Source organism: Coregonus clupeaformis, chromosome 23 (assembly GCF_020615455.1).
Source record: "Coregonus clupeaformis isolate EN_2021a chromosome 23, ASM2061545v1, whole genome shotgun sequence".
NCBI lineage: Eukaryota > Metazoa > Chordata > Actinopteri > Salmoniformes > Salmonidae > Coregonus > Coregonus clupeaformis.
In genome coordinates this window covers 33170798-33198547 of record NC_059214.1, presented here as the reverse complement: position 1 = coordinate 33198547, position 27750 = coordinate 33170798, and the positions used below count along the sequence as shown (strand labels likewise).

Here is a 27750-nt window from a genome sequence, read left to right as displayed (position 1 = left end):
CCGGCTGTATTTGGCGCATGTGACAAATTAAAATGTATTTTATTTTAATTAGCCATGTTGGATGGGTAGGCCTACAAGGCAAGCATTTACATCAGTTCACGCTCAATTTACTACTTCTCAATGGTGTTACAACAGTGTGGAAACGCAATTGTTCTGCCGTGAACTGGCCATTGAAAGTAAATTACAACACAATTTGACTTGAATGATTCTTCCGCAGCACCCGTTCAATCTAGGTTCCAGACAGGCTCATATGAAGGTGGGATTGAGGTCTTCCTTGAAGTTGACCACAGGGTGCGTGGAGCGGCAGAGGCTGGCGAAGCCGCCGTACTCGCTGTCCGAGGAGTCTGAGGAGGAGCTGTCGCTGGAGGGGTAGGAGCCGTGTGGCAGGCAGGCGTCGCAGTAAGGTCGGTGGTGGTAGCAGTAGTCAGCCGAGATGCTGGAGTCTGAGTCCCAGTAACCATACGAGTCCCTGCCACGGTCTCGGTCTAGCCCTCCCTTGCCGCCCCCCTCACCATTTGAAGGGCCTGTGTGGGTGTGTCCTGAGAAGGGGGTGATGGAGCATTTTCGAGGGGGTGGTAGCTGGTGCTCCCACCTTGAGCCACGCCTCCCGCACCTGTTTGTTACTCTATGCCCTGCCTCTTCCCGTTCATCTGCATCACTGTCTTCAGGGCAGAGGGGACTGGTCTCTGTGCCGACAGGCTCGAGCTGGGGTTGTCTTTTTGAGGGGTGCTTGTCTGGTTGTGAGGGTCCAGCGTCCCTCCTCCTTCCCCAGACAGGAGGCTCTGACCCTGGGTAGTAACAGGGCGGAGGCCCCCCTCTGGGTTGATGGAATGGAGGTCTGCGTTTCCTCATCACGTAGGGGGAGATACTGGGATAGCGGAAGAGGAGAGGGGGATGAGGGGAGCGAGGGGTGCGAGAGGTACGGAGGGAGAGGGGAGAGAGGACCGAGGGGTCGATCGAGGACGGCAGAGTGGGTCTCCTGATCACCCTGCTGTGATTGGGTGAGCGGAGGGCCGTTTCCATGACAGCGTCCACACTCAGTTCCTGGAGGATCTCCTGCAGATGCTCACTGCTCACAAACCCTGCCGGCCTGACGCTTGTCTCCCATGGCAACACGGGGTGGCCATGGCAACCCAAGGGTTCCGAAAGAGCAGGGCCCAAACCCACCGGAAAGAGATGGGAAGAGGAAGTGACATAGTTTGACTGACAGGAGGGTGTCGTTTGTGTCCCTGCCCTCTTCCCAGGTGTCCTGACTCCTGTCCTGGAGAAAACAGAGGGCTTAGGGGAGCCTGGGAGGTTAAATCTCTCCCCTCCACACTGCTGCTGGGACCCAGTCCCCTCAACCTTACACCACCCTGTCTCATTCTCCATCCCTGCACCCTGGATGTCTTGACCAAATTCTACACTCCACTGTTTAACTCTCGCACCATCCCCTGGGGGAAGAGAGAGGGCAGGAGGGGGAGGAGTAGAGAGAGGAGCAGAGGGAGATTCAGAAGGAGGTGTACAGACAGCAGAAGTAGTGGGAAGAGCAAACAGAGGAGGTAGAGGAAAGGGAGGAGAGGAGAGGGGAGGTTCTGCTATGTCCCTCTGTGGTAGGGGAGTTGGAAGGCAGTCGGACTGCACAACTGTGGTCTGGGTGGATGAGGAGTGGAGGTTGGTGATGGAAGAGTCCATTTCCTGGTCCTCGTTGGGGTGGCTACTGGACATGAGGCGCAGTAGCTTGTCTTTGGCATTGTTCACCTGCTCCTGCAGACTGTCAATCACAGCATTCTTCTGCAAAATGACAACAACAAGCTTTAAAATCCCCTTCAATACAAAAAACATAATCAACAACAATCTGGGACCTAAAGAGTCAGGTTAAAGGTTAACCTAAAGATGGGTTAGGGTTAAAGGTTATATGTGAAGTTAGTTAGTGATGAATAGAAGAGTATTCAGAATACAAAGTAAATTAGTTTAGGTAGGTATGTATTCTAGTGTTGAGGGGTCACAGAGATTATGTTGAATACAGGACCATGTAGGGACCTTTTTAGTAAGTAAGGGGGAGCTTCACTACCCTTTATAACCATTAGAGGGCAAGTGAGGGTTAAAATACTACATCGCCTACATACTGAGACTACCTCATTGAGGAGCCTCTTCATAGAGTTGTTCTCTCCCAGTAGATAGTAGATCTCATCCTGGCTGTAGACAGAGTGGACACTCTTTCTGGGGCTGCTGAAGTACTTCGCCATTTGACTAGGGTTGTTGTGCTCCTCCTCAAACCGACGCCACTGGGTCAACTGGGAAGAGGGAGGGGAGAGAGTGAGAGAGGAAGGGGGGGGATTATGATGGCTAGTCGAATAACTGTCAGACAAGTGTGCCACACCCTTGGAATCTCCAGGTGTGTGTGTGTGTCTGGGAGTGTGTTGCTCATTGTTAAAGTACTTCCTTCCTTTCCGTCCAGGATGCATTCCTGTACCATAGCATCAGCTCACCACCAGCTACTTATGGGGAGTCATCTTGTTGGGGGAGGATGCAGCGTGTTGACTCATGGAGAGCATATGTGTTTTTGTATGAGTCACACTCCCTTGTTAACACATAAAGAGACACACAGACACAAACACACACACAGAGGGACACACACACACACACACACACACACACACACACACAGAGGGACACACACACACACACACACACACACACACAGAGGGACACACACACACACAGAGGGACACAAACACACTATGGTGAGGTATGGGAAACACTCACGTAGCCACTCGAATTGGGGGTTTCTGTCTGTGTCTGTCTGTGATGTGTAGGGGCACGTCGACCTCGTCATACTCGTATTCGTAATAGTATCTGTTTTATCACCCTTGATACTCGTAATCGGATTTACTCGTGATCGGAAAACCCGGAAGTGCACTTTAAATGCAGCCAGGTCACCCATGATACAAGTCAGTATTCTACGTCCAGTCATGTCTGAGGATGTCGGGAGATAACGTTGAAACCGGCCACTAGGGGCAACAGTGAGCGCTGTTACCCTCAAATAGGGATGGTGGATGGGTGTAAGCATCTGTCTCTGATTCCAATCGAACGTTTTGTTTTTGCCTATCCTGAACCTTAACCCTTACCTTAACCATTCAGAGTTAATGCCTAACCTTAAGGTGACTCTGTACCGGCACGCCCTGTATATTGCCTCATTGTTGTGATTTTATTTTGTTACTTTCTATTTTCTTTTTTACGTTAGTTTATTTAGTAAATATTTTCTTAACTCTATTTCTTGAACTGTATTGTTCGTTAAGGGCTTGTAAGTAAGCATTTTCATGGTAAGATCTACACCTGTTGTATTCGGCGCATGTGGCAACTACAATTTAATTTTATTTGATTTGATTTCGGAGTTAATGCCTAAACGTAACCCTATCTTTAAACATTTGGAGTTAATGCCTAAACTTAACGTTGAACATTTCGAAATTTGACGTTTGAGAAACATGGATAAATGTCTCATTTTGAAGTGAGACTGTGGGAGCTAGTTGTTTAAATGCCAGTAAAGCCTATACCTCAAGTGTGCATTACTGTGCTATCACTCAGAGTGCATCTCAGAGCACATTGTTATGTTCCTTCACTCATTCACACACATTGTTATACGACCCCGACAGATGAAAATGCACATGATTTACTTACTTAGTCCTATTCAATTATCAACAGAATAGGCACAAACATTGCCTAATGCATGGCTGGCTACTACTGCCTGCATTTATTCCAGACAGATTTAGATGAAGGTAGGCTAATTCGCTTGCCCCATATATTGTTTCACTTTCGAAAGGAGCAAAACTTCTCTCCCGACACTTATGCCACAACATTTGCACACTAGAAATAAACAATCAACATTTGTCATTTAATTTTCTAATGATCTGTCGCTCTGTAAACATGCCTGGGCAAAATAAATAATAATAGCAAGAAAGTATGGGCTTGTTATACAGCTTGTTCTAATCCAATCGTTGCAGCAGGCTCAACCGATACCCCGCCTGATCTTTACAGACAGAAAAGCTAGCCAATAGTTGTTTAGAGAACACAGCACTTCACACTGTTTGAGCGAAAGAGAAATGCGTGCTGGCAGCTGAAAATTACTTTTTTCCGATCACGGATAATTACAAAAAATACTAATCGTATTCGGAATATTCTCCATATCGTTACAATCCTCGTTTTGTCAGTGTACTCGGCACACCCCTAGTGATGTGCGTTAACTGTCTCTCTCACCTGAGGTAAAAACAGCATACAGTTGGTGGCAAGGGTACAGATGAAGATGGCTCCAGCCACCACACTATAGACCACATTAGGCCAGGCCTGCAGGAACCGCGCCACCGGGACCACCACCGCCGTGGACAGGGTGACCAGGCTGACCGCGGTCATGATAGTGGGGGACTGGTTGACCGGAGGCAGGCTGACGTTGCTGGTCAGACCGGCCAGGTAGGTCCCATACAGGAGCATGCTACCCTGGAGAGACCGCAACACAACCACATAACGTTCATGACATGTTTACTATGACAAACCAACACAAACTCAGAGGAAACAGCTACTATTTGCTCTCTTATGTTTATCTGAGTATTTCTCCCAGTTGTATGTTTTACCTTCATCAGAGCGAGGAGGATAACCCACAGGTCTGAGTAGAGAGAGGAACAGGACTCCAGCTGAGACAGAGAGTAGGACACGTCCCTCTCCACCACCTTGACCACAGCCCCAATGGACCGTGCACATTTGACCGGGTCGGTTAGACTCCAGGCGGTGAGAACCAGCAGGTCCACCAGAATCAACAGAGATACCAAGCCCATCAACTGGATGTCTCTGATGATCTGAAACACACAGAGTTCAGTAATACACTGTGCAACACATACACTCTACGACACACAGATCCTTTATTACAAGCCTTTACCCCCCCAAATTTTTTTTATTTAAATAACACATGCACAAAGGAGGTGTGACATGAGATACAACACCACAACACTGACTTCGACCAGAGAGACAGAGTGAGAGGAGGAGCCTGCTTACCACTCTCTTGTCAGGCATGCGTTGGGTGAATACTCTGTAGAGCCGCCATGTTTTCCCCAGGATGGGCCCAAAGACCAGAGTGCTGCCAATACACAAAGTCCAGATCCTGGCCTAGGATACACCACAGTAACACTCCATAATATCACACAGCATGGCATCATCAGAACAATGTGTATGTCTGTGTGTGTGTGTGTCTGTGTTGGAGTGTGTGTGTGTGTGTCTGTGTGACACTTCAGCTCCACTATAAGCGTTGTGTTGCTTTGCCATCAGCGTCACGTCAATGTGACGTTCTACCTGCTACACAGAGCATGTTGTTTTGAGAGGAGCAGAGAGGAAGAGTGTAGCTGGGCAGTGACTGTCTTACCTGTAGTATTGTTCTCGCTCCTCCCCCTTGTAGGTGGGTGCGTTCCTCAAAAGCAAAAAGGAAGCCACTGCTGTAGGTGAGGATACTTCCACACAGAGTCAGCACATTGAGGTTAGGACTGGACATCTTCACTATCCTGAGACAGAGAGAAACACACACACAGATCAACAAAATAAAGGTAAGACTGTTCACGCCTGTGTATCGATTTGAGCATGTGCATATGCTTTTAAACGTGTGTATGTGTGTGTCTGTCTGTGTGTGTGTGTGTGTGTGTGTGTGTGTGTGTGTGCGTGCGTGTGTGTGTGTGTGTGTGTGTACCTGTTGTTCTTGAAGCGCAGGGTGAAGAGCAGGAAGCAGAATGCCAGCAAGATGCCACAGGAGAGCATGGTCCAGACCACTGCACAGAGCACAGGGGAGAGAGACCGCCTCTGCAGCTCCACTCCCATCTACAGTAGATATCAATCCCATTTCAATTAGGAGTTCTTCATGAATAAGAAACATGAGTAATTACCTAAACTTTAGGTATGTGTGTGTTTGTGTATGTTTTTAATGTGTTAAAATTATTGTATGTATTTTTGCTGCTATCATTTACTTTCTGGAATGATTGGAGTATGCCCAAAACCTTCAACATGTTCTGTTAAGTGTTTATTTTGATCACCTAAAAATTTTATTGAACAGAAATTTGCAAGCCCAATGCACAGAAAACAGACTACCTTTATGAACCTTTATTCATATTCAATATATCTTGATTAAATCAACTACACAATACATAAGATCGAGAAAATATATCTTATTGCAAAAGCTTCTATAACAAATAAAACTGACACAACACTCAGGCCTTTTCTCATTTGAACAAAAGTCCATCCTCCACCCTCCCTCCTCTGTCCTCTCTCCAGGGGTGGAAAAAGTACCCAATTGTCATAGTTCAGTAAAAGTAAAGATACCTTAATAGAAAATGACTGTAAAAGTGAAAGTCACCCAGTAAACTACTACTTGAGTAAAAGTCTAAAAGTATTTGGTTTTAAATATACTTAAGTATCAACAGTAAATGTAATTGATCAAATATACTTAAGTATCAAAATTAAAAGTAAAAGTATAAATAATTTCAAAGTCCTTATATTGAGCGAACCAGACGGCATCATTTTCTTGTTTTTATTTTATTTATGGATAGCCAGGGGCACGCTCCAACACTCAGACATAATTGACAAATGAAGCATGTGTTTAGTGAATCCACCAGATAAGAGGCTGTAGGGATGACCAGGGATGTTATTTTGATAATTGTGTGAATTAGACCATTTTATTGTCCTGCTAAGCATTCAAAATGTAATTAGTACTTTTGGGTGTCAGGGGAAATGTATGGAGTAAAAAGTACATCATTTTCTTTAGGAATGTAGTGAAATAAAAGTAAAAGTTGTCAAAAATATTAATATTAAAGTAAAGTACAGATACCCCAAAAAACGACTTAAGTAGTACTTTCAAGTATTTTTTACTTAAGTACTTTACACCACTGCCTCTCTCCTCCGTCCTCTTTCCTCCGTGACCCGGAAACCGATAAGTGGTTGATTGGACGAGGAGATTGTCAATTTGTTAGTAGGCAAACGAAAGACGGTCCTCCCCTCCTTTAAGAAATGGAACACTAGTCACTTTAATAATGTTTACATATCTTGCACTACTCATCTCATATGTACAGTGGGGAAAAAAAGTATTTAGTCAGCCACCAATTGTGCAAGTTCTCCCACTTAAAAAGATGAGAGAGGCCTGTAATTTTCATCATAGGTACACGTCAACTATGACAGACAAAATGAGATTTTTTTTCTCCAGAAAATCACATTGTAGGATTTTCAATGAATTTATTTGCAAATTATGGTGGAAAATAAGTATTTGGTCAATAACAAAAGTTTCTCAATACTTTGTTATATACCCTTTGTTGGCAATGACACAGGTCAAACGTTTTCTGTAAGTCTTCACAAGGTTTTCACACACTGTTGCTGGTATTTTGGCCCATTCCTCCATGCAGATCTCCTCTAGAGCAGTGATGTTTTGGGGCTGTCGCTGGGCAACACAGACTTTCAACTCCCTCCAAAGATTTTCTATGGGGTTGAGATCTGGAGACTGGCTAGGCCACTCCAGGACCTTGAAATGCTTCTTACGAAGCCACTCCTTCGTTGCCCGGGCGGTGTGTTTGGGATCATTGTCATGCTGAAAGACCCAGCCACGTTTCATTTTCAATGCCCTTGCTGATGGAAGGAGGTTTTCACTCAAAATCTCACGATACATGGCCCCATTCATTCTTTCCTTTACACGGATCAGTCGTCCTGGTCCCTTTGCAGTAAAACAGCCCCAAAGCATGATGTTTCCACCCCCATGCTTCACAGTAGGTATGGTGTTCTTTGGATGCAACTCAGCATTATTTGTCCTCCAAACAAGACGAGTTGAGTTTTTACCAAAAAGTTCTATTTTGGTTTCATCTGACCATATGACATTCTCCCAATCCTCTTCTGGATCATCCAAATGCACTCTAGCAAACTTCAGACGGGCCTGGACATGTACTGGCTTAAGCAGGGGGACACGTCTGGCACTGCAGGATTTGAGTCCCTGGCGGCGTAGTGTGTTACTGATGGTAGGCTTTGTTACTTTGGTCCCAGCTCTCTGCAGGTCATTCACTAGGTCCCCCCGTGTGGTTCTGGGATTTCTGCTCACCGTTCTTGTGATCATTTTGACCCCACGGGGTGAGATCTTGCGTGGGGCCCCAGATCGAGGGAGATTATCAGTGGTCTTGTATGTCTTCCATTTACTAATAATTGCTCCCACAGTTGATTTCCTCAAACCAAGCTGCTTACCTATTGCAGATTCAGTCTTCCCAGCCTGGTGCAGGTCTACAATTTTGTTTCTGGTGTCCTTTGACAGCTCTTTGGTCTTGGCCATAGTGGAGTTTGGAGTGTGACTGTTTGAGGTTGTGGACAGGTGTCTTTTATACTGATAACAAGTTCAAACAGGTGCCATTAATACAGGTAACGAGTGGAGGACAGAGGAGCCTCTTAAAGAAGAAGTTACAGGTCTGTGAGAGCCAGAAATCTTGCTTGTTTGTAGGTGACCAAATACTTATTTTCCACCATAATTTGCAAATAAATTCATTAAAAATCCTACAATGTGATTTTCTGGATTTTTTTTTATCAATTTGTCTGTCATAGTTGACGTGTACCTACGATGAAAATTACAGGCCTCTCTCATCTTTTCAAGTGGGAGAACTTGCACAATTGGTGGCTGACTAAATACTTTTTTCCCCCACTGTATACTGCATTCTATTCTATAATATTCTACTGTATCTTAGTCCATGCTGCTCTGTCATTGCTTGTCCATATATGTATATATTCTTAAATCCCATTCCTTACTAGTTTTGTGTGTATTGGGTATATGTTGTGAAATTGTTAGATATTACTTGTTAGATATTATTGCACTGTCGGAGCTAGAAGCACAAGCATTTCGCTACACCCGCTATAACATCTGCTAAACACGTGTATGTGACAAATACAATTTGATTTGATTTGATTGGCGAGGAAGCACAAGAGTATGCTACCAGAGTCCTTTGCTGAAGAGTTTTGAAATCAGCCACTCCCCATTTGAACCAGCTATTGTTTCCTCAAAGGAGAAAAGCATGCAAACATTTAAAAATAATATCCTACTTTTCCTTTTATCTATTAAATGTCTTGCAGAACCAGCTACATTTGTTTTTATCACTTCATGCATTTATTTTGGGATTCTACCCTGTGAACATAATTTGCCTGATGACGCGCGATTTCATGCAAGCGCATTTTAGTCCACTTTCCCTCTCCTCGCCGCCTCTCCTTGATTACCTTTGACATTTTTCAAAAGAGGCCAGAGAGGACAGAGGAGAGAGGATGTAGGAGTTGAGCAAACAAAATGAGAATAGGCCTCAGTGTCCTCTTCTAAAAAGAGGTGAAATGTTAAGGTGAGGTCACTGACGGGAGAGTTGACCGCACCATTATTCTTTCAGGGGTTGAAGTATGGACAGAGTCCCTCTGCGAAGATGTAACTGTGAATGAGTAGATATGAGACTTGGATTCCACATCATAAAATGACACATGCCCCGCTTCCCAGTCCACATACACCCCCACCCTCTGCGGCTTCTCGACCAGTGGCAGGGGGACAGGGGGGGTCGTCAGAGCCCAGTACTCAGGCCTACTGTCCAGTAGCCACGCTCAGGGTTTAGGGTTTAGGGCAGGGTTCTTCAATTCCGGTCCTGGAGGGCCGAGACACCTCTGTTTTTCACCCTCTCCTTCTAATCAGGGGCTAATTCAGACCTGGGACACCAGGTGAGTGCAATTAACTACCAGGTAGAAATAAAAAACAGAAGTGTTTCGGCCCTACAGGACCGGAATTGAAGAACCCTGGTATAGGGTATTCCCTCGTTTCTTGTTGACAGACTCTCTCCCTACTCCTATGTCCCACTCGGTCTTCCCCTTCACCTGCACCTTGTAGTACAACCTCCCTGAGGAGAAGCCCTCCTTCCTCAGGACACTGACACAAGGGTAAAACCTCTCGGGGTTGTCAGGGAGGTTCAGCACTGTGTTGCCGTGTGCCACTTGTTTACCGTTGTCAGAGAGGATGAGTTTAGGGGGAGCTGTATCAGGGTCAAGGGTCACATCCACGGCACACTGCTGAATTCTTGTAAATTCTGTGTCACATAATCTTTTCACTTCATTCTTCACTGACTTCTCAAACTGGGACCCAGCTCTACTCACAGCTCTCCTCACTGTTCTTACATACACAACACTTTGAACACTGATCTCAGACCAGTTCCTGGTGGGAGGAGGGGTGCACAGGGATGGGAAGCTATGGATGATGTGAAGGTTGTCCTTAGTGTGTGAGAGCTGCTCCAGCTCAGTGTCTCTCCTTCAGCCCGCCTCTCTGCTGCTTTCTGCTTCTCCCCAATCACCTCAATGAGCTCAGCCTGGCTTCTCTGAATGGAGCGCACCAGAGCAGTAAAGACCTACAAGCTCTCCCTAATCTCTCTCTCTGCATTTATTCTGCCTGATTGTACTGTGTCTTTGATGTCCTTCACTTTCTGCAGTCGACCCTGAATCATCTGCTGCATTACATCTTCCATATTCCCCAGATGAGCCATCCTCTCTCTGTTTTCTTACTCCAAAGGGACAATGTTGTGTTTCTTGAGTCTTTTCTCAGTGCAGACCTGACACACGTACGTCTGGTTACTTCTACAAAACAGCTCAAGAAGCTTCTGGTGCCTCTTACACACGCCGTCCTCCATTTTCATCACAGGCTTGATCAGATTGTGTTTCTTGAAGATGGCCAGTACGTGGTGAGGCTCCAAGTGAATCTCACAGTAAGAGGCCCAACACTCCAGGCAGGACTTCAAGGCCTTGACTTTCCTCCCAGAGCAGATGTCACAGGGTACCTCTCCACGTTGGGCAGCTTGAGGTTGGGCTTGGTCCAGTGGTTGGTCCTGGGTAATAGTAGCAGTAGCACTCATTTCAACTGACCTCCTGAACTGATCGGCCATCTCAGATTTGGGACACTGACACGGGCTGGTGGTATGCCAGTACCCATGTATGCAGTCCTTGTTGTGTCCACATGGGGTTGGGCTGGTGAACACGTCTAGACAGATGGGGCACAGGAACTGTTCCTGAGACAGCAGGCTGCTGGTGGAAGTCATGTCTGGGTCTGGGAAGAGATCCAAAAATAAACCACATGGGACTTTATGAAATCTGTTGGCTCTTGACACTGGAATTTTTTTACTGGAATTTCTTCTCTAGTGTACAGTAGTAGACAACCACATTATGCAGTTATGCCCAACTAGCTTTCGCAATACATGTAAACAGTAGTACTAACGTATCATTATGGTTTTATACTTTTTTCAGAAATATGGTGTTTAGGAACAAATGTTTATTAAGAGATTAAAACAAGAAAGGGCACTGTGAGGACGTTCCCACTTGTTCAATCTGTCTCTAAATCAAGACTACAGCATAACACAGTGAAGTGTAATGTAATACAAAAACACAATTTAAGTGTATTTACAGTGGGGGAAAAAAGTATTTAGTCAGCCACCAATTGTGCAAGTTCTCCCACTTAAAAAGATGAGAGAGGCCTGTAATTTTCATCATAGGTACACGTCAACTATGACAGACAAAATGAGAAAAAAAAATCCAGAAAATCACAATGTAGGATTTTTTATGAATTTATTTGCAAATTATGGTGGAAAATAAGTATTTCGTCAATAACAAAAGTTTCTCAATACTTTGTTATATACCCTTTGTTGGCAATGACACAGGTCAAACGTTTTCTGTAAGTCTTCACAAGGTTTTCACACACTGTTGCTGGTATTTTGGCCCATTCCTCCATGCAGATCTCCTCTAGAGCAGTGGTTTTGGGGCAGTGGCTTTGGGGCTAGCCTGGTGCAGGTCTACAATTTTGTTTCTGGTGTCCTTTGACAGCTCTTTGGTCTTGGCCATAGTGGAGTTTGGAGTGTGACTGTTTGAGGTTGTGGACAGGTGTCTTTTATACTGATAACAAGTTCAAACAGGTGCCATTAATACAGGTAACGAGTGGAGGACAGAGGAGCCTCTTAAAGAAGAAGTTACAGGTCTGTGAGAGCCAGAAATCTTGCTTGTTTGTAGGTGACCAAATACTTATTTTCCACCATAATTTGCAAATAAATTCATTAAAAATCGTACAATGTGATTTTCTGGAGAAAAAAATTCTCAATTTGTCTGTCATAGTTGACGTGTACCTATGATGAAAATTACAGGCCTCTCTCATCTTTTTAAGTGGGAGAACTTGCACAATTGGTGGCTGACTAAATACTTTTTTCCCCCACTGTATGCCCTTCATGATATTTATAACTGGGCTATGACAGGTGTTGAAACTTGAATAAACAACACAACATAACTAAGGCCCTGTGTTCTGAGCAATCACGTGAAATAGGAAGATTATATCTTGCATTTAAAAGCCTTATCCATAAATGAGAATTACACAAAAAATTAAAGCAATTCTCTGAGGATGGTGCTGGATCATCTGATATAAAAAGAAATGGGGACAGTTTGATGAAAAAGCTTTGAATATAGGTTAAAAACCAGGCATGTCACATGATTGTGCAAGACACAAGGCCCTAAACATAACATACAACAGACGCAATGCAGCACAAATGAAATAACCTGTAAAAAAGGCCATGCCTTTGAACGTGTCTTTCCCCACAGTTCCGTTAGGGTGAGTTCTCCCCTTCTCAGCTGTCTATCACAGCCTCCTGGTTTCCACCAATCAGAGTGCCCGAATGCACATTTTGACTTTGACCCCTCCCACTCCAGGTCAGAATGGCTATCACTGTCGGCAGATGAAGACGCAAGTTCCCAAGGGCCGGTATTTATATGCCCTCAAAAGAAAGGTCGGTGGATCAAGATTCAATGGTCAGATTAGGAAGGAAGAGGTGGTGTTTGCTCGATTGCGCTTAGGACATTGTACATTGAACTCGTCATTACATCTGATTGGCAAGCATGTGAATGGTTTGTGTCTGGAGTGTATGGTCGATGAAATGGTGGCGCATGTGTTGTTATATTGTTGTAAGTATGTTGAAGAGAGGTAAAGATTGAAGCGTACGGTCATTGAGGTTGGACGGGTTGGGGGGGTTGGAAGGGATTTTGGGGATGGGGGAGGGTCTATTAGAAGTTAGCAGGGCTCTTTTTGATTTTCTCAGAAGTACTGAGTTAGGTAGGAGGATTTAGACATTTAGACTCCTTTAATGATGGTTTGCGGACCACCATTATATCATAGAAGAAGAAGACGTACGTTTGGCTGCCGACTAAGTTATCAATGTGTTTACTAGGAAGATTGTGCATGCGTCCACTAAAAGTCCATTCCTACGTATATAGCACAAACATCACTTCTATGTGTTTGTGTGTGCTAATGTGTGGTGGTGAACAAGAGCCAATAAAACTCTATATATAGACACATCTGCCTTGTTCTTGACGGACAGCCTGTAGCGAGTCAGTATCTTAACAATCAGCAATAAGTAGTAGCGGGTGAGGGCATTCACAGCCGACCGCTCAGATGAGCTCCAGCTAGCCGTTTTTACAAACTTCCACTCACCTCTGTGTGTGTGTTCAGAAGAGTAGCCGTGTCAAAGTCAGTACATTTTGTACTCTTTTACTCTTCTAGAGAGATATGTGAGGAAATGTAGCTATGTCTAAGCATAAAGTTCTCCAGTCTCACTTTAGAGTGACATTATCATGGCTTGTCCCTGTCCCTTACTGCTAAGCTGTACTGCAGCTGCTCTCAAAGGTACAGTACATGGATGAATTAATCCTTAACATGGCTCTGTCAGCTGAACCATGTATCTTTATGGTTGCCATTTATCCAATACCTCCACACTTTCTGTTCATATTATGTAGGAGTTCATAAAGCTGTTTTTGTTGTAGCCACAGAAGATTTACTGAGGATTTGACCAAATAACAAAGATATCGAAAAGCAGTGTGCCCATTTCAGATCATTTTAATGCAAAGATGATTAAATGTAATATTTTCACACACTCTTTTTCAGATATATATGCATATATTGGGGCAGGATTAGTAAGGAGCTACATTTTCAGTATGTCATCATACAATCGTAAAAGACATCACAATACACTCCAGCAAATGTGATTCTTAGCAAGATACAATCTATATATCTACACTTAACGCATAATAATGTGAATTGTTGGTCCCATGTTCCATGAGCTGAAATAAAAGATTCCAGACATTTTCCATATGCACAAAAAGCTTATTTCTCTCAAATTGTGTGCACAAATTAGCTTACATCCCTGTTAGTGAGCATTTCTCCTTTGCCAAGATAATCCATCCACCTGACAGGTGTGGCATATTAAGAAGCTCATTAAACAGTATGATCATTACACAGGTGCACCTTGTGCTGGGTAAAATAAAAGGCCACTCTAAAATGTGCAGTTTTGTCACACAACACAATGCCACAGATGTCTCAAGTTTTGAGGGAGCGTGCAATTGGCGTGCTGACTGCAGGAATGTCCACCAGAGCTGTTGCCAGATAATTTAATGTTCATTTCTCTACCATAAGCTTCCTCCAACGTCGGTTTAGAGGATTTGGCAGTACATCAAACCAGGATTGGATGGATACATGTTGGCTGGGTGGGGTTGGGGAAATGGGATGAGTGGCGCAGTGGTCCAAGGCACTGCATCGCAGTGCTAGCTGTGCCACTAGAGATCCTGGTTCGAATCCAGGCTCTGTCGTAGCCGGCCGCTACCGGGAGACCCATGGGGCGGCGCACAATTGGCCCAGCGTCGTCCAGGGTAGGGGAGGGAATGGCCGGCAGGGATGTAGCTCAGTTGGTAGAGCATGGCGTTTGCAACGCCAGGGTTGTGGGTTCGATTCCCACGGGGGGCCAGTATGAAAAATTTAAAAATAATGTATGCACTCACTAACTGTAAGTTGCTCTGGATAAGAGCGTCTGCTAAATGACTAAAATGTAAATGTAATGAGAGGTTGGGGGTGTGAAATAATGAATTGAGAATATGATTTTAAATATTATACCTGTAACCCCCTCAACAACAAAAAAAAGATACAATTTATACCTCTCTAGTGATTGAATATTAATCAATGTATGGAATGTCCTGTTCTTTAGAATGTCAATGACACATGAGTGATATCTCAATCAGATTGGCTCACAGAAGAGATGATCAATGGTGCTGACATTTTATCAATGCCACAAACCCCAAGGTTGAAGTATGGGTAAAGTTTGTCAGTGAAGGTACAACCAGTAAACAAGTAGATATGAGACCTGGTATGAGCATCGTACAAGGAGACCTCACCCTCTTCATAGTCCACATAGACACCTATCGTCTGGGGCTTGTTACTCAGGGAGAGGGGGGTAGGGTCTGTGGTGCAGGCCTGGTAGACATTCCCTTTCCCCAGCTGGACAGTCCAGAGTCCATTCTCAGGCTTTGCTGCAATAACCTTTCTGTTGATGGTCTCTCTGGCCACTCCAACACTCCAGAGAGTATTTCCCTTCACCTGCACCTCGTAGTAGAATCTCCCTGAGGAGAAGCCCTCCTTTCCCAGGACGCTGGAAATGTAGGAGAACCTTTCTGGGTTGCCGGGGAGGTTTTGTCTTCTACCGGCATGTCTTGCTTGTTTCGTATCTTCAGAGAGGAGGAGATTGTGGTGGGCAGTATCAAGGTCCAGAGTTACATCTACTGACCACTGTTGTATCATTTTCAGCTCAGCATCACACAACCTCTTCACTTCCTTGTTCAGTGTCTCTTCAAACTGAGAGCCAGCTCTCCTCGCAGCGTTCCTCACCGTCCCGATATACTCGACACTCTGAATCCTGATCTCCGACCAGTCCTTGGTGGGTAGAGCGTTGCACAGGGATGGGAAGCTCTGGAGGAGGTGCAAATAGTCTCTGGTGTGTGAGAGCTGCTCTAGCTTAGAGTGTCTCTGCTTTAGCTCAGTGAATCACCTCAATAAGCACAGTCTGGCTACTCTTAATGGAGCGCATCAATTCTGTAAAGACCTGCAAGCTTTCCTTTATCTCTTTCTCTGCATTTCTTTTGTTGGACTGTACTGTGCCTTTAATCTCCTTAACTTTCTGCAGTCGACCCTGAATCATTTGCTTCACTTCAACGTCCATATTTTCCAGCTGAGCTTTAATGTCCCTGCTTTCGTACACTAGAGAGACGATGTTGTGGGCATTGTGGTCAGTCTCTGTGCAGAACTGACACACATATGTCTGGTCAGTCTTACAAAACTGCTCCAGAGGTCTATCATGCCTCTTACACAATCGTTCTTCAAGATTCCCCACAGGGTTGATTAGGTTGTGTTTCTTTAAAGCTGTGACTTTCTTATGAGGCTCCAGGTGAGTCTCACAGTAAGAAGCCTGACAATCTGGACAAGACTTAATGGCCTTGGCATTCCCTCCAATGCAGAAGTCGCAGTTCACTTCTCCAGCTCCAGGTTTGGCTGCCGCCTGCTCCAAGGAGTTGGTGTCATTCCCTTGAGCTGAACCCCAGAACTGAGCAACCATATCAGAAATGAAAGTATTAACCTTTAGCTCAGGTCTTTTGGGGAATTTGTGCTTACACAGTGGACACTGGCACATGACATTGGTTCTCCAGTATTCGTTGATACAAGCCATGCAGAAGTTGTGACCGCATGGGATTGTGACTGGTTTCTTGAAAACATCCAGACAGACAGAGCAAAGGAATTGATCTTCAGACAGCACAGTGCTAAATGACGCCATGCCTGCGAACAAACCGAAAGTGAAATCAACTTTATAATCTGTGTCATTTTAGCATTTACTAAATAAGTACGCTTATGTATTTCCTTCTCTATTCTTTTATTTGATTTATTAAATAAACAATAAAGCAGGAATTTTAAACACAGTGCAAAGAAGAGAAGCTATGATACATAAGAATAATTGGAATATTTGCTCTCTCTCCTCTCACTGGGCACACCCTGGTTAGGTTGGACGTTGAATTGAAGTCTGTGCCCAGTTGGTTCTTACCTGAGACGATGCGTGTTGTTGACTGATCTTTCTTTTCTCTTGAATCCCGAGGACTCTGAGTGCAGGAGACTTAGTGCAAGTGCTCAATGAAATGTATAAGGAGAAAGTGTGTTCGGGTCCTCAACATTCAGCTCTGCTGTTTACTTTCATTTCAGCACCAGGCTCCTCCTGACACCACATTGCAAGTCATTGAGCTCCCGTTTACATCTCTTAAAGGAGCAGATACATTTTTATATTGGTGAACTCACTACATACTTTTTTTCACTGTTATAATACAATTATACCATAAAAATATCACAATGTTCACATTATATGTTATTAGTTTAGCTCATTAAATTGAATAGAGATCATTTAGAAGGGTGTAACACCAACCTTAAACCTGACCCTCCCACTGGGCATGGATGACTATCCACGTTGGTGCAACGTAATTTTATTGAAATGACGTGGTAACAACGTTGATTCAACCACTGTGTGCCCAGTGGGCTGACACTTTGGGCAATGGGCACAGAGGTCAATACAAAAGCAACTGTTTGTGTGTGTGCATGTGTGTGTGTGTGTGTTTACCGTGCTGAGGGTACATAGTCTCTGCAGTATCTCCAGGCCCTTCTTTGTATTGACTCCAGGGTGGATGAGGCAGAGTCTGGAGTCACAGTAAGAGCTGCAGTTCCGCTCTGACTCCATGGCTGGACCCAGTCTGTCAGCCCTCATACACACATCCTGAGGAACAACATATATCTGTCATTAACTATTTCAACACACTACAATACTACGTACAGACACTTACACATAAACAGAGAGGAGAGAGATACAGACATATCTTTAATACCACGCTTAAATGTGTATAATAACACGCAAACTCCTTTTCTCTCTTCCCATTCTCCCACCAGGGTAGAAATATTGAATTGGGGACGCAACATCACATTGTTTTATAATACACAGGAGTGCAGAAGTAATGCTAGATAGAAACCTATAGCCAAGTCTCTCCCATTCCCTCAGCACAGAATACAGCTGCTCAATGCTCACCACAGGCTGGAGCCAAGTCTCTCCCATTCCCTCAGCACAGAATACAGCTGCTCAATGCTCACCACAGGCTGGAGCCAAGTCTCTCCCATTCCCTCAGCACAGAATACAGCTGCTCAATGCTCACCACAGGCTGGAGCCAAGTCTCTCCCATTCCCTCAGCACAGAATACAGCTGCTCAATGCTCACCACAGGCTGGAGCCAAGTCTCTCCCATTCCCTCAGTACAGAATACAGCTGCTCAATGCTCACCACAGGCTGGAGCCAAGTCTCTCCCATTCCCTCAGCACAGAATACAGCTGCTCAATGCTCACCACCGGGTGGAGCCAAGTCTCTCCCATTCCCTCAGCACAGAATAAAGCTGCTCAATGCTCACCACAGGCTGGAGCCAAGTCTCTCCCATTCCCCCAGCACAGAATACAGCTGCTCAATGCTCACCACAGGGTGGAGCCATTACAAAGGTCCCCACCCCACTGAACAGGGCAGGAATGGTTTTAGCAGCGGCCGGTCACACTACTCATGGGAAGTGTAGTGTAGTCTAAGGGGAAACACACTGACAGTGAACATAGAAACATTAGATTCATATAGGAGTGTGCGGTAGGTAGGCAGGTATGAGTGTGCAGCAGGTAGCATAGTGGTTAAGAGCATTGGGACGGTAACCAAAAGGTCTCTGGTTGAATCCCTGAGCCAACTAGGTGAAAAAATCTGTCTGTGCCCCTTGTGCAAGGCACTTAACCCTAATTGCTCCTGTAAGTCACTCTGGATAAGAGCGTCTGCTAAATTACTCAAATGTAAATGTTAAATTAATGTGACAGACAAATTACACAGCTATTCCAGCTTTGTGAATAAGGGTAGATTGGACACAGAAAATTCCCACAGAAACTTCAGGAAAGCTACTGGGAAAGGCAACGCTTAGAAGGCCACAGCGAGGTCTGACCAAACCTGACTAAGAGCACAGGATATGGCCAATTTGAGAGGAAGATTGCATGCTTCTGCTTGTCCTCAGTCTACACAAAACAGCACAGAGCTGAACAACACAATACATGACCACACTTCAGAGAGAAGCATTTAGATGTCTGTGAGAGTCTATTTATTGTGCACTAGTTTCACTGTAATATCATAATGTTCTATGTGACCTGCCCGGACACCACAGATGTTAATGAGCTTGACAGGTAACTTACAACGCAAGACAGTGGTTCTGCATATAAGTGAGTGGTCTGGTCCCTGTCAAATAAACAACAAATACATATATAAACCAGAACATGCATCAGCTAGAATAACCATATTATTATTTTAGGCATTTTTATGAGGTTACACCTGGGTTGCACTGACATGTCGCTAATATAATTATGTACAATTGAACATGACATCATACAATGTTTAGATCTGTCTTCAACAGTACCCCTTTAACAACCACACTGACTCATTGGCTACGTGTCGTTTGTGTACATCTATATGTCTGTCTATAGTTGATATTTGTGTGTATGTGCATATATGCGTTTGTGTGTGAGTGTGTGTGTGTGTCTGTGTCTGTACCTGGGTCTAGATTAACGTGTTTATGTGTGTCCTTATTGACAAGTGTGTGTGTATACTTTATGTGTCACTGTCTGTGGGCTGACTAAGACATCCCCAGGGCTGTGACTGTCTCTGAGTATCGATAGAGTCGCAGGCTGATGACAGGGCTGTGACTGTCTCTGAGTATCGATAGAGTCGCAGGCTGATGACAGGGTAGGCTTCTCTCACTATACTGTGTGACTTAGATTGTTTAATCACAGGTCTAGTGCAGTTTTTTAGGTCCACCCATCTACTACCCGGTCAGATCCCCTTGTAGACTTGAAGGGATGCACCTGCTCAGCAACAATGTTCAGATACACTGTGGCATTCAAACGGTGCTCAATTGGTATCAAGGGACCTAGTGTGTGCCAGGAAAACATTCCCCACACCATTACACCATCGCCACCAGCCTGTGATTTTGACACCAGGCAGGATGGGGCCATGGACTCATGCTGCTTACGCCAAATCCTGACTGCCATCAGCATGACGCAACAGGAACCGGGATTTATCGGACCAGGCAATGTTTTTCCACTCCTCAATTGTCCAGTGTTGGTGATCGCGTGCCCACTGGAGTCACTTCTTCTTGTTTTTAGCTGATAGGAGTGGAACCCAGTGTGGTTGTCTGCTGCAATAGTCCATCTGTGACAAGGACTGATGAATTGTGCTTTCCGAGATGCCGTTCTGCACACCACTGTTGTACTGTGCCGTTATATGCCTGTTTGTGGCCGGCTCTTAATTTGCACGATTCTTGCCATTCTCCTTCGACCTCTCTCTTCAATGAGTTGTTTTCACCCATAGGACTGCCGCTGACTGGATGTGTTTTGTTTGTGGCACCAATTTCGGTAAATCCTAGAAGAAAAAAAAGCCCTGGAGGCCGGCCGTTTCTGAGATAATAGAACCGGCGCACCTGGCACCGACGATCATACCAAGCTCAAAGCCGCATAAGTCCCTCGTTTTGCCCATTCTAACGTTGAATCGAACAGTAACTGAATGCCTTGATGCCTGTCTGCTGCTTAATAAAGCAAGCCACGGCCACGTGACTCACTGTCTGTAGGAGCTAACCATTTTCATGAACGGGATGGTGTAACTAATAATGGTGTAACTGGCCACTGAGTGTATATTTCCACATTATGAGGTTGGAATAATACTGTGAAATTGTGAAAATTATGATAATTTCCTCTTAGTTTAAAAGCTGTTTGAAAAGATGCATGACATTTCTGCCTGTTTAGGTGGAATTGAGTTTTCAGCTGTAAATTAGATAGCTATTTACACTCGTAATGCAGTGGCTGTACGGTAACATGCTATACATGACATCAGACCTCAGGTTCTGCGCTACACAGCTTTGTATGGGTTTTGACTGACAGCAGTTCTGAACTTGAGCATCGCACATGACAAGAAGTTGTCCCCATCACTCCCACTAATTGGGCAACTTTTACAAAATGTTTGTTGTCTGAGTGAGGGAAATGCTGTAAATTACGAGCACTCGATGTATTTTGAAAGATGAGATGTTGAGGATTATAATAAATACTGCTTTGATCTCATTCAAGCAAGCCAAACACCTGTGAGTCCAAATGTGCACTTCACATTTCCATATCATATGCCCGCCGCATGTGGCAGGGGCTACAGTCCATTACGGATTACAAAGGAAGACCCAGACGTGATCTGCCCAACAATGCCTCTCTACCAGATGAAACTCAATGCATTTTATGCACGCTTAGACAATAACAACATCGTGCCGGGTGTGAGGGCCGCCACCAACGTAGAGAACTGGTGTGCTTAGTCCCCTCCTGTACTCCCTGTTCACCTACGACTGCGTGGCAATGCACAACTCCAACACCATCATCAAGTTCGCTGACAACACGACGGTGGTAGGCCTGATCACCGGTGACTATCAGACAGCCTACAGGGAGGAGGTCAGTGGCCTGGCAGTGTGGTGCCGGAACAACAACCTCTCCATCAACGTCAGTAAGACCAAGGAGCTGTTCGTGGACTACAGGAAACGGGGGGCGAGCACGCCCCCATCCATATCAAGGGGGCTGCAGTGGAGCAGGTCGAGAGCTTCAAGTTCCTCGGTGTCCAAATCACAAAGGATTTAAAAATGGTCCACACACACGTGCACAGTCGTGAAGAAGGTGCAACAGTGCCTCTTCCCCCTTAGGAGGTTGAAAAGATTTGACATGGGTTCTCAAATCCTCAAAATGTTCTACAGCTGAACCATTGAGAGGATCTTGACTGGCTGCATCACTGCTCGATCGCATGGCGCTACAGAGGGTGGTGCGGACAGCCCAGTATATCAGGAGGTGTGAAAGGAAGGCCTGGGAAATTGTTAAAGACTCCATCCACCCAAGCCATAGACTGTTCTCTCTCCTTCCGCATGGCAAGCGGTATCGGTGCATCAAGTCTGACACCAACAGGCTCTTGAACAGCTTCTATCCCCAAGCCGTAAGACTGCTAAATAGCTAACAAAATGGCTACACAGACTATCTGAGTTTACCCTTGTAATACATTTTTGCAATGTCTTTATGCACACACACAGGGCCGTACACACTCAAGCACACTGACCCTCAAACACTCACTCCATAATTTGCTCACACACATAATATGCACATACATTAATACTGACTCTACACACATGCACTCCCACTCACATACAATCATCATATACACTGCTGCTACTCTGTATCATATATCTTGATGCCTAGTCACCTTACACCTATACATACAGTGGGGGAAAAAAGTATTTAGTCAGCCACCAATTGTGCAAGTTCTCCCACTTAAAAAGATGAGAGAGGCCTGTAATTTTCATCATAGGTACACGTCAACTATGACAGACAAATTTAGAGAGAAAGAAATCCAGAAAATCACATTGTAGGATTTTTAATGAATTTATTTGCAAATTATGGTGGAAAATAAGTATTTGGTCACCTACAAACAAGCAAGATTTCTGGCTCTCACAGACCTGTAACTTCTTCTTTAAGAGGCTCCTCTGTCCTCCACTCGTTACCTGTATTAATGGCACCTGTTTGAACTTGTTATCAGTATAAAAGACACCTGTCCACAACCTCAAACAGTCACACTCCAAACTCCACTATGGCCAAGACCAAAGAGCTGTCAAAGGACACCAGAAACTAAATTGTAGACCTGCACCAGGCTGGGAAGACTGAATCTGCAATAGGTAAGCAGCTTGGTTTGAAGAAATCAACTGTGGGAGCAATTATTAGGAAATGGAAGACATACAAGACCACTGATAATCTCCCTCGATCTGGGGCTCCACGCAAGATCTCACCCCGTGGGGTCAAAATGATCACAAGAACGGTGAGCAAAAATCCCAGAACCACACGGGGGGACCTAGTGAATGACCTGCAGAGAGCTGGGACCAAAGTAACAAAGCCTACCATCAGTAACACACTACGCCGCCAGGGACTCAAATCCTGCAGTGCTAGACGTGTCCCCCTGCTTAAGCCAGTACATGTCCAGGCCTGTCTGAAGTTTGCTAGAGTGCATTTGGATGATCCAGAAGAGGATTGGGAGAATGTCAGATGTCAGATGAAACCAAAATAGAACTTTTTGGTAAAAACTCAACTCGTCGTGTTTGGAGGACAAAGAATGCTGAGTTGCATCCAAAGAACACCATACCTACTGTGAAGCATGAGGGTGGAAACATCATGCTTTGGGGCTGTTTTTCTGCAAAGGGACCAGGACGACTGATCCGTGTAAAGGAAAGAATGAATGGGGCCATGTATCGTGAGATTTTGAGTGAAAACCTCCTTCCATCAGCAAGTGCATTGAAGATGAAACGTGGCTGGGTCTTTCAGCATTACAATGATCCCAAACACACCGCCCGGGCAACGAAGGAGTGGCCTCGTAAGAAGCATTTCAAGGTCCTGGAGTGGCCTAGCCAGTCTCCAGATCTCAACCCCATAGAAAATCTTTGGAGGGAGTTGAAAGTCTGTGTTGGCCAGCGACAGCCCCAAAACATCACTGCTCTAGAGGAGATCTGCATGGAGGAATGGGCCACAATACCAGCAACAGTGTGTGAAAACCTTGTGAAGACTTACAGAAAACGTTTGACCTGTGTCATTGCCAACAAAGGGTATATAACAAAGTATTGAGAAACTTTTGTTATTGACCAAATACTTATTTTCCACCATAATTTGCAAATAAATTCATTAAAAATCCTACGATGTGATTTCCTGGAAAAAAAATTCTCATTTTGTCTGTCATAGTTGACGTGTACCTATGATGAAAATTACAGGCCTCTCTCATCTTTTTAAGTGGGAGAACTTGCACAATTGGTGGCTGACTAAATACTTTTTTTCCCCACTGTATCTACCTCTATCACTCCAGTATCCCTGCACATTGTAAATATGGTACAGGAAGTGACTGATCCTGTGTTCTTATTTCTTACTTTATTTATTGTGTGTTTTTGTTTTACCTTGTTATTTTTTGTATTACATTGTTATTGATTACTACATTGTTGGGTTTAGAACTTTAGAACGCGCCTACCCCACATTTTTCTATAATATTCTTATCATGTTACTGAATGTATCCAGAGTATTTTCAGATTACGTTATCAACAAATGTGGCGAAAAGTACAGTAAATGTAAAATGCACATAAAATCAACAGTGTAACGTTTGGATGAAGTCTTGTGTCAGGTGAACTGTTGTGTTCTCACCTTTAGTTAAATTTTTCCCATAATCTCCAAACTGTTCCCTTTAAATGCTTCCATGGTTATGCATATGCTTTCCATATTTCTTCTGTAAGAAACATTTCTATTTATCCCTAGCCATATAGGCCAATTCCCACGAGTGTAGGGGTTACTAGACCAATACGAAAGAAAGTTCCTAACCTCTCTGCCAATAACAGCTAGTTTTCGGTCGTCGTCGTCCCCCCCACACACACACACACACAGACCACTCCCAGACAGTCCTAGCAAAATTATTGTTTGAGAAATTGCTATTTTTGTTTATTTTTGACCATTTTAATTGTAAACAATCACAGTAAGGTACTTAATTGTTACCCAGAAATGATTTGATATTGAGATTTTTTTAAAGCGGTTGCATTGGACCTTTAGTCACAGGTCTAGGGCCAGGATTGTTTTTCAATCTCAGTGGGTAAATAAGTTATCGAGTAAAACAAGGATGATCACAATGTACATGCTTCCTCTCTGGCCAACAGCCCTGAGCAACTACCAGTTAAAAGACACAAGTTACTATCATGCCAATAAAGCCTGTAGGCTTACAAACATCCATGCCTTATATCAGACAGCATATGGTATCTTTCCTTCAGTAATTGCTATTTAATTAAGTTGTAATTAGGCCTATTAGGATGACATGAGTTGTAGTTGTCTTTTCCAATGAACAATGACTTCTTCTTTTCTGGGGGTCTGGGAAATGCCTGTAGTTTCCTTCCTCGTATCCTTTCGTAATTTTCCCAGTTTAGATCACAGCTTTAGGCTTTCCTGCACGCACAACCGGGCCAGAGAGGCTTTTCCACCGCTTTTTCAAAATCCTCTCCATCAGTTTCAACCACGTTGAAAAGAGTGCCACCTCGCAGAGATCAACAAAAGTCAGTTAACACCTAGCCACGGAGGTCAGCGTGAACACCGCACATGAAACCCGATTCCAGCCCCGGCTGCAAGGTGACGGACATGTTTTGACAGTGCACTACATGATGGTTATAAGGTGTGTCTCTGTCTCTACATTTTCCCTGGCCTCGGGCGGAGAATACAACTTTACTGTAAGAGCTTATAGTTAGCCTCGTGACAACTTTCACTAGTCACCTCACTCGGCTCCATCCATTATGTTCACCTGAGAGATTATGTGCTATCATATTCAGTCAGAGATCAATGGCCAGTAGGCCTGTCAGTGATAGGTGGCTATGTTTCTACTATTGTCCACCCTTTCAATAGAGAAATTATGTTTAGTACATTCATTGTCCCTGTCAGTTTGCCTGGCCCAATCCCCTCTCTCCATTTAAGATTAGACGGGTGGCGCGGGGAGCAATGGGTGAACTGCATGCGGTTAGCACGGCTGGACAAAGCGCGGCCAGTGTTCTGCAGGGGCAATATTGAAACGTTCCACCTCACGCTGTAATCCATTTAGCAATTTATTATAAAGATGATCAAGTGTAAGAATGCAGTTATTGGCATAGCTTGCCCTTGCTTCAAGCCGACGGGGAGAAAACTTATAGATTAGATTTTTGTTTAGGTTTTCTACTTTCCCTCTTCGAAAACAAATTTTTGCCAATAAAATTGTCCTACTTTGGTTTAGCACATTCCTTCTTTACATTATGTGGGCTTAGATCATAGCTTGTGCAGAGTGAGTCTAGCTTGTCTCTGCTTGGAGATATTGAAAGTGTTACAGCTGTTCTGTTACATTCATCCCGGTCTCCCATACTCATACACTTTAAATAAATACCAGAATGTGTTTACTGTACAGCCACTGCATTACGAGTGAAAATAAGCATATTTTCAAACAGACTGCTTTGTCTTACAATCCTATGACAAAAAATATCTAAGAAAATAAATGAGTGAAAAATATTAAAATCTCAACTAAAAACAATTAAAGGTTCAATGCAGCCGTTTTTATCTCAATATCAAATCATTTCTGGGTTACAATTAAGTACCTTACTGTGATTGTTTTCAATTAAAATGGTCAAAAAGAAACAAAAATAGCTTCTTAGCAAAGAGCATTTTCTCAAGCCAAATTTTTGCTAGAACTGTCTGGGAGTGGTCTGAGTGGGGAGGGGGAAAATGAAAAATAACTGTTATTGGCAGAGAGGTTTGGAACTCTCTTTCTTATTGGTCTATTAACTAATTTACCGCCTGGTGATGTCACCAGGCAGGCCAAAATTCCATCCCACCAAAACAGGCTGAAATTTCAGGCAGTCTTTTCAAACAGCTCTTACATGCTGATCAAACCGGCTCCGCGCATGCGTCTGCCATTGAGCGCATGTTGATTTTGTCTATCCCCACCAGATGCGTTCATGACACGCAGGTTAAAATACCAAAACCAACTGTGAAACAACTATATTCATTTGTGGACGGGTCGAAACATTCATGGACATTTAGCTAGCTTGCTGTTGCTTGCTAATTTGTCCTCGGAAATAAACATTGGGTTGTTATTTTACCTGAAATTCGGAGTCATACAAAATCATGTTATCTACTCCGGCAACTAATCCACAGATAAAAAGGGGGAAGCTAGTTATTTTATAGTTCGTTTTCTTTGATGAATCTCTCCTCATTCATCTTTCTTCTTCTTCTTCTTCTGTGGATTTTATATGGTGGTTGGCAACCAACTTTAAGGTGCATTACTGCCACCAACTGGACTGGAGCGTGGACCTCGTTCGGCTTTCACATCTTTCAATCAACCACTTGGGTATATGCTCGTCAAAATCAATGAGTAGATGGGAGGACGGGACTTGCAGCGGGTCAAGCATCTAAAATAGAACCAAGTTCTATTTTAGAGCCTGGCTACACAGAGCAGTTTGGATGAAATTATTGAATAACATGTATGTGTACATTTATTTCGCAACACTCGCACATGCAACGCGGCCAGTTTGATCAGCATGTTACACTAAAAAGGCATTATTGTCATTTTCACAATTTCACAGTATTATTCCAACCAAATAGTGTGGAAATACATATAAAACACAGGGAATCACGTTTTTGACTGCACTGGGCCTTTAATAAAAAAAAACTAATAGAGCTTGACAACATGCAGGGTTTAAGTCCTAATTTTCACTCTCAAAAGCCTACCACCAACTCAATGAATGGCATACTTTCATGCACTGGTTTATCATCTAGGTTATCATGAAAATCTAATTTAAAATCATATTCCATTTCAAAAGCTGTGATTCTAACGCACATCTTCAAACCTTATACGATTAAAAAAAAAAATAATAGGGTGGGTATTTTTGCAATAGCACAATCCCAGAGATTAGCAACTAATTTAGGTGTTATGGGCTATATGATTCCTCCTCTCGATAATACCGGATCAACCGTATTAACAGAGAGAAGCGACTAAACAGAAAGATAAGGTAAGCAGACGAACCTGACGGAGTAGCTAAATTCGCAGTAATAATGTCAGTATGGTGCGTGGAGTGTCCCGGCGCCTCGCCGCTGTCCTCTCTCCATCGCTGGCGTCTCACGAAGTAAAACAAACTGTCCCGTTAAATTTAGCTCCACCTCCACTGCGACCCATAGGGAAACCCTCACAAGAATCCAACCCGAAGACTTCTT

General features: G+C 44.1%; 2 protein-coding genes across 2 annotated transcripts; both read right to left on the bottom strand.

Annotated features, from left to right (window-relative positions):
- On the bottom strand, nucleotides 1-27750 carry gpr156 (G protein-coupled receptor 156). The gene is made up of 9 exons (XM_041844847.1): nucleotides 27563-27750; nucleotides 17499-17651; nucleotides 5708-5835; nucleotides 5390-5525; nucleotides 5026-5136; nucleotides 4608-4829; nucleotides 4237-4473; nucleotides 2118-2276; nucleotides 1-1773 (listed from the first exon to the last, which is right to left on the bottom strand). The coding sequence occupies exons 2-9, from the start codon at nucleotides 17640-17642 to the stop codon at nucleotides 247-249; spliced, it is 2664 nt and encodes an 887-aa protein (XP_041700781.1). The 5' UTR covers nucleotides 17643-17651; nucleotides 27563-27750; the 3' UTR covers nucleotides 1-246.
- LOC121537085 (E3 ubiquitin/ISG15 ligase TRIM25) lies at nucleotides 14848-17170 on the bottom strand. The gene is made up of 2 exons (XM_041844848.2): nucleotides 16935-17170; nucleotides 14848-16672 (listed from the first exon to the last, which is right to left on the bottom strand). The coding sequence occupies exon 2, from the start codon at nucleotides 16668-16670 to the stop codon at nucleotides 15879-15881; it is 792 nt and encodes a 263-aa protein (XP_041700782.2). The 5' UTR covers nucleotides 16671-16672; nucleotides 16935-17170; the 3' UTR covers nucleotides 14848-15878.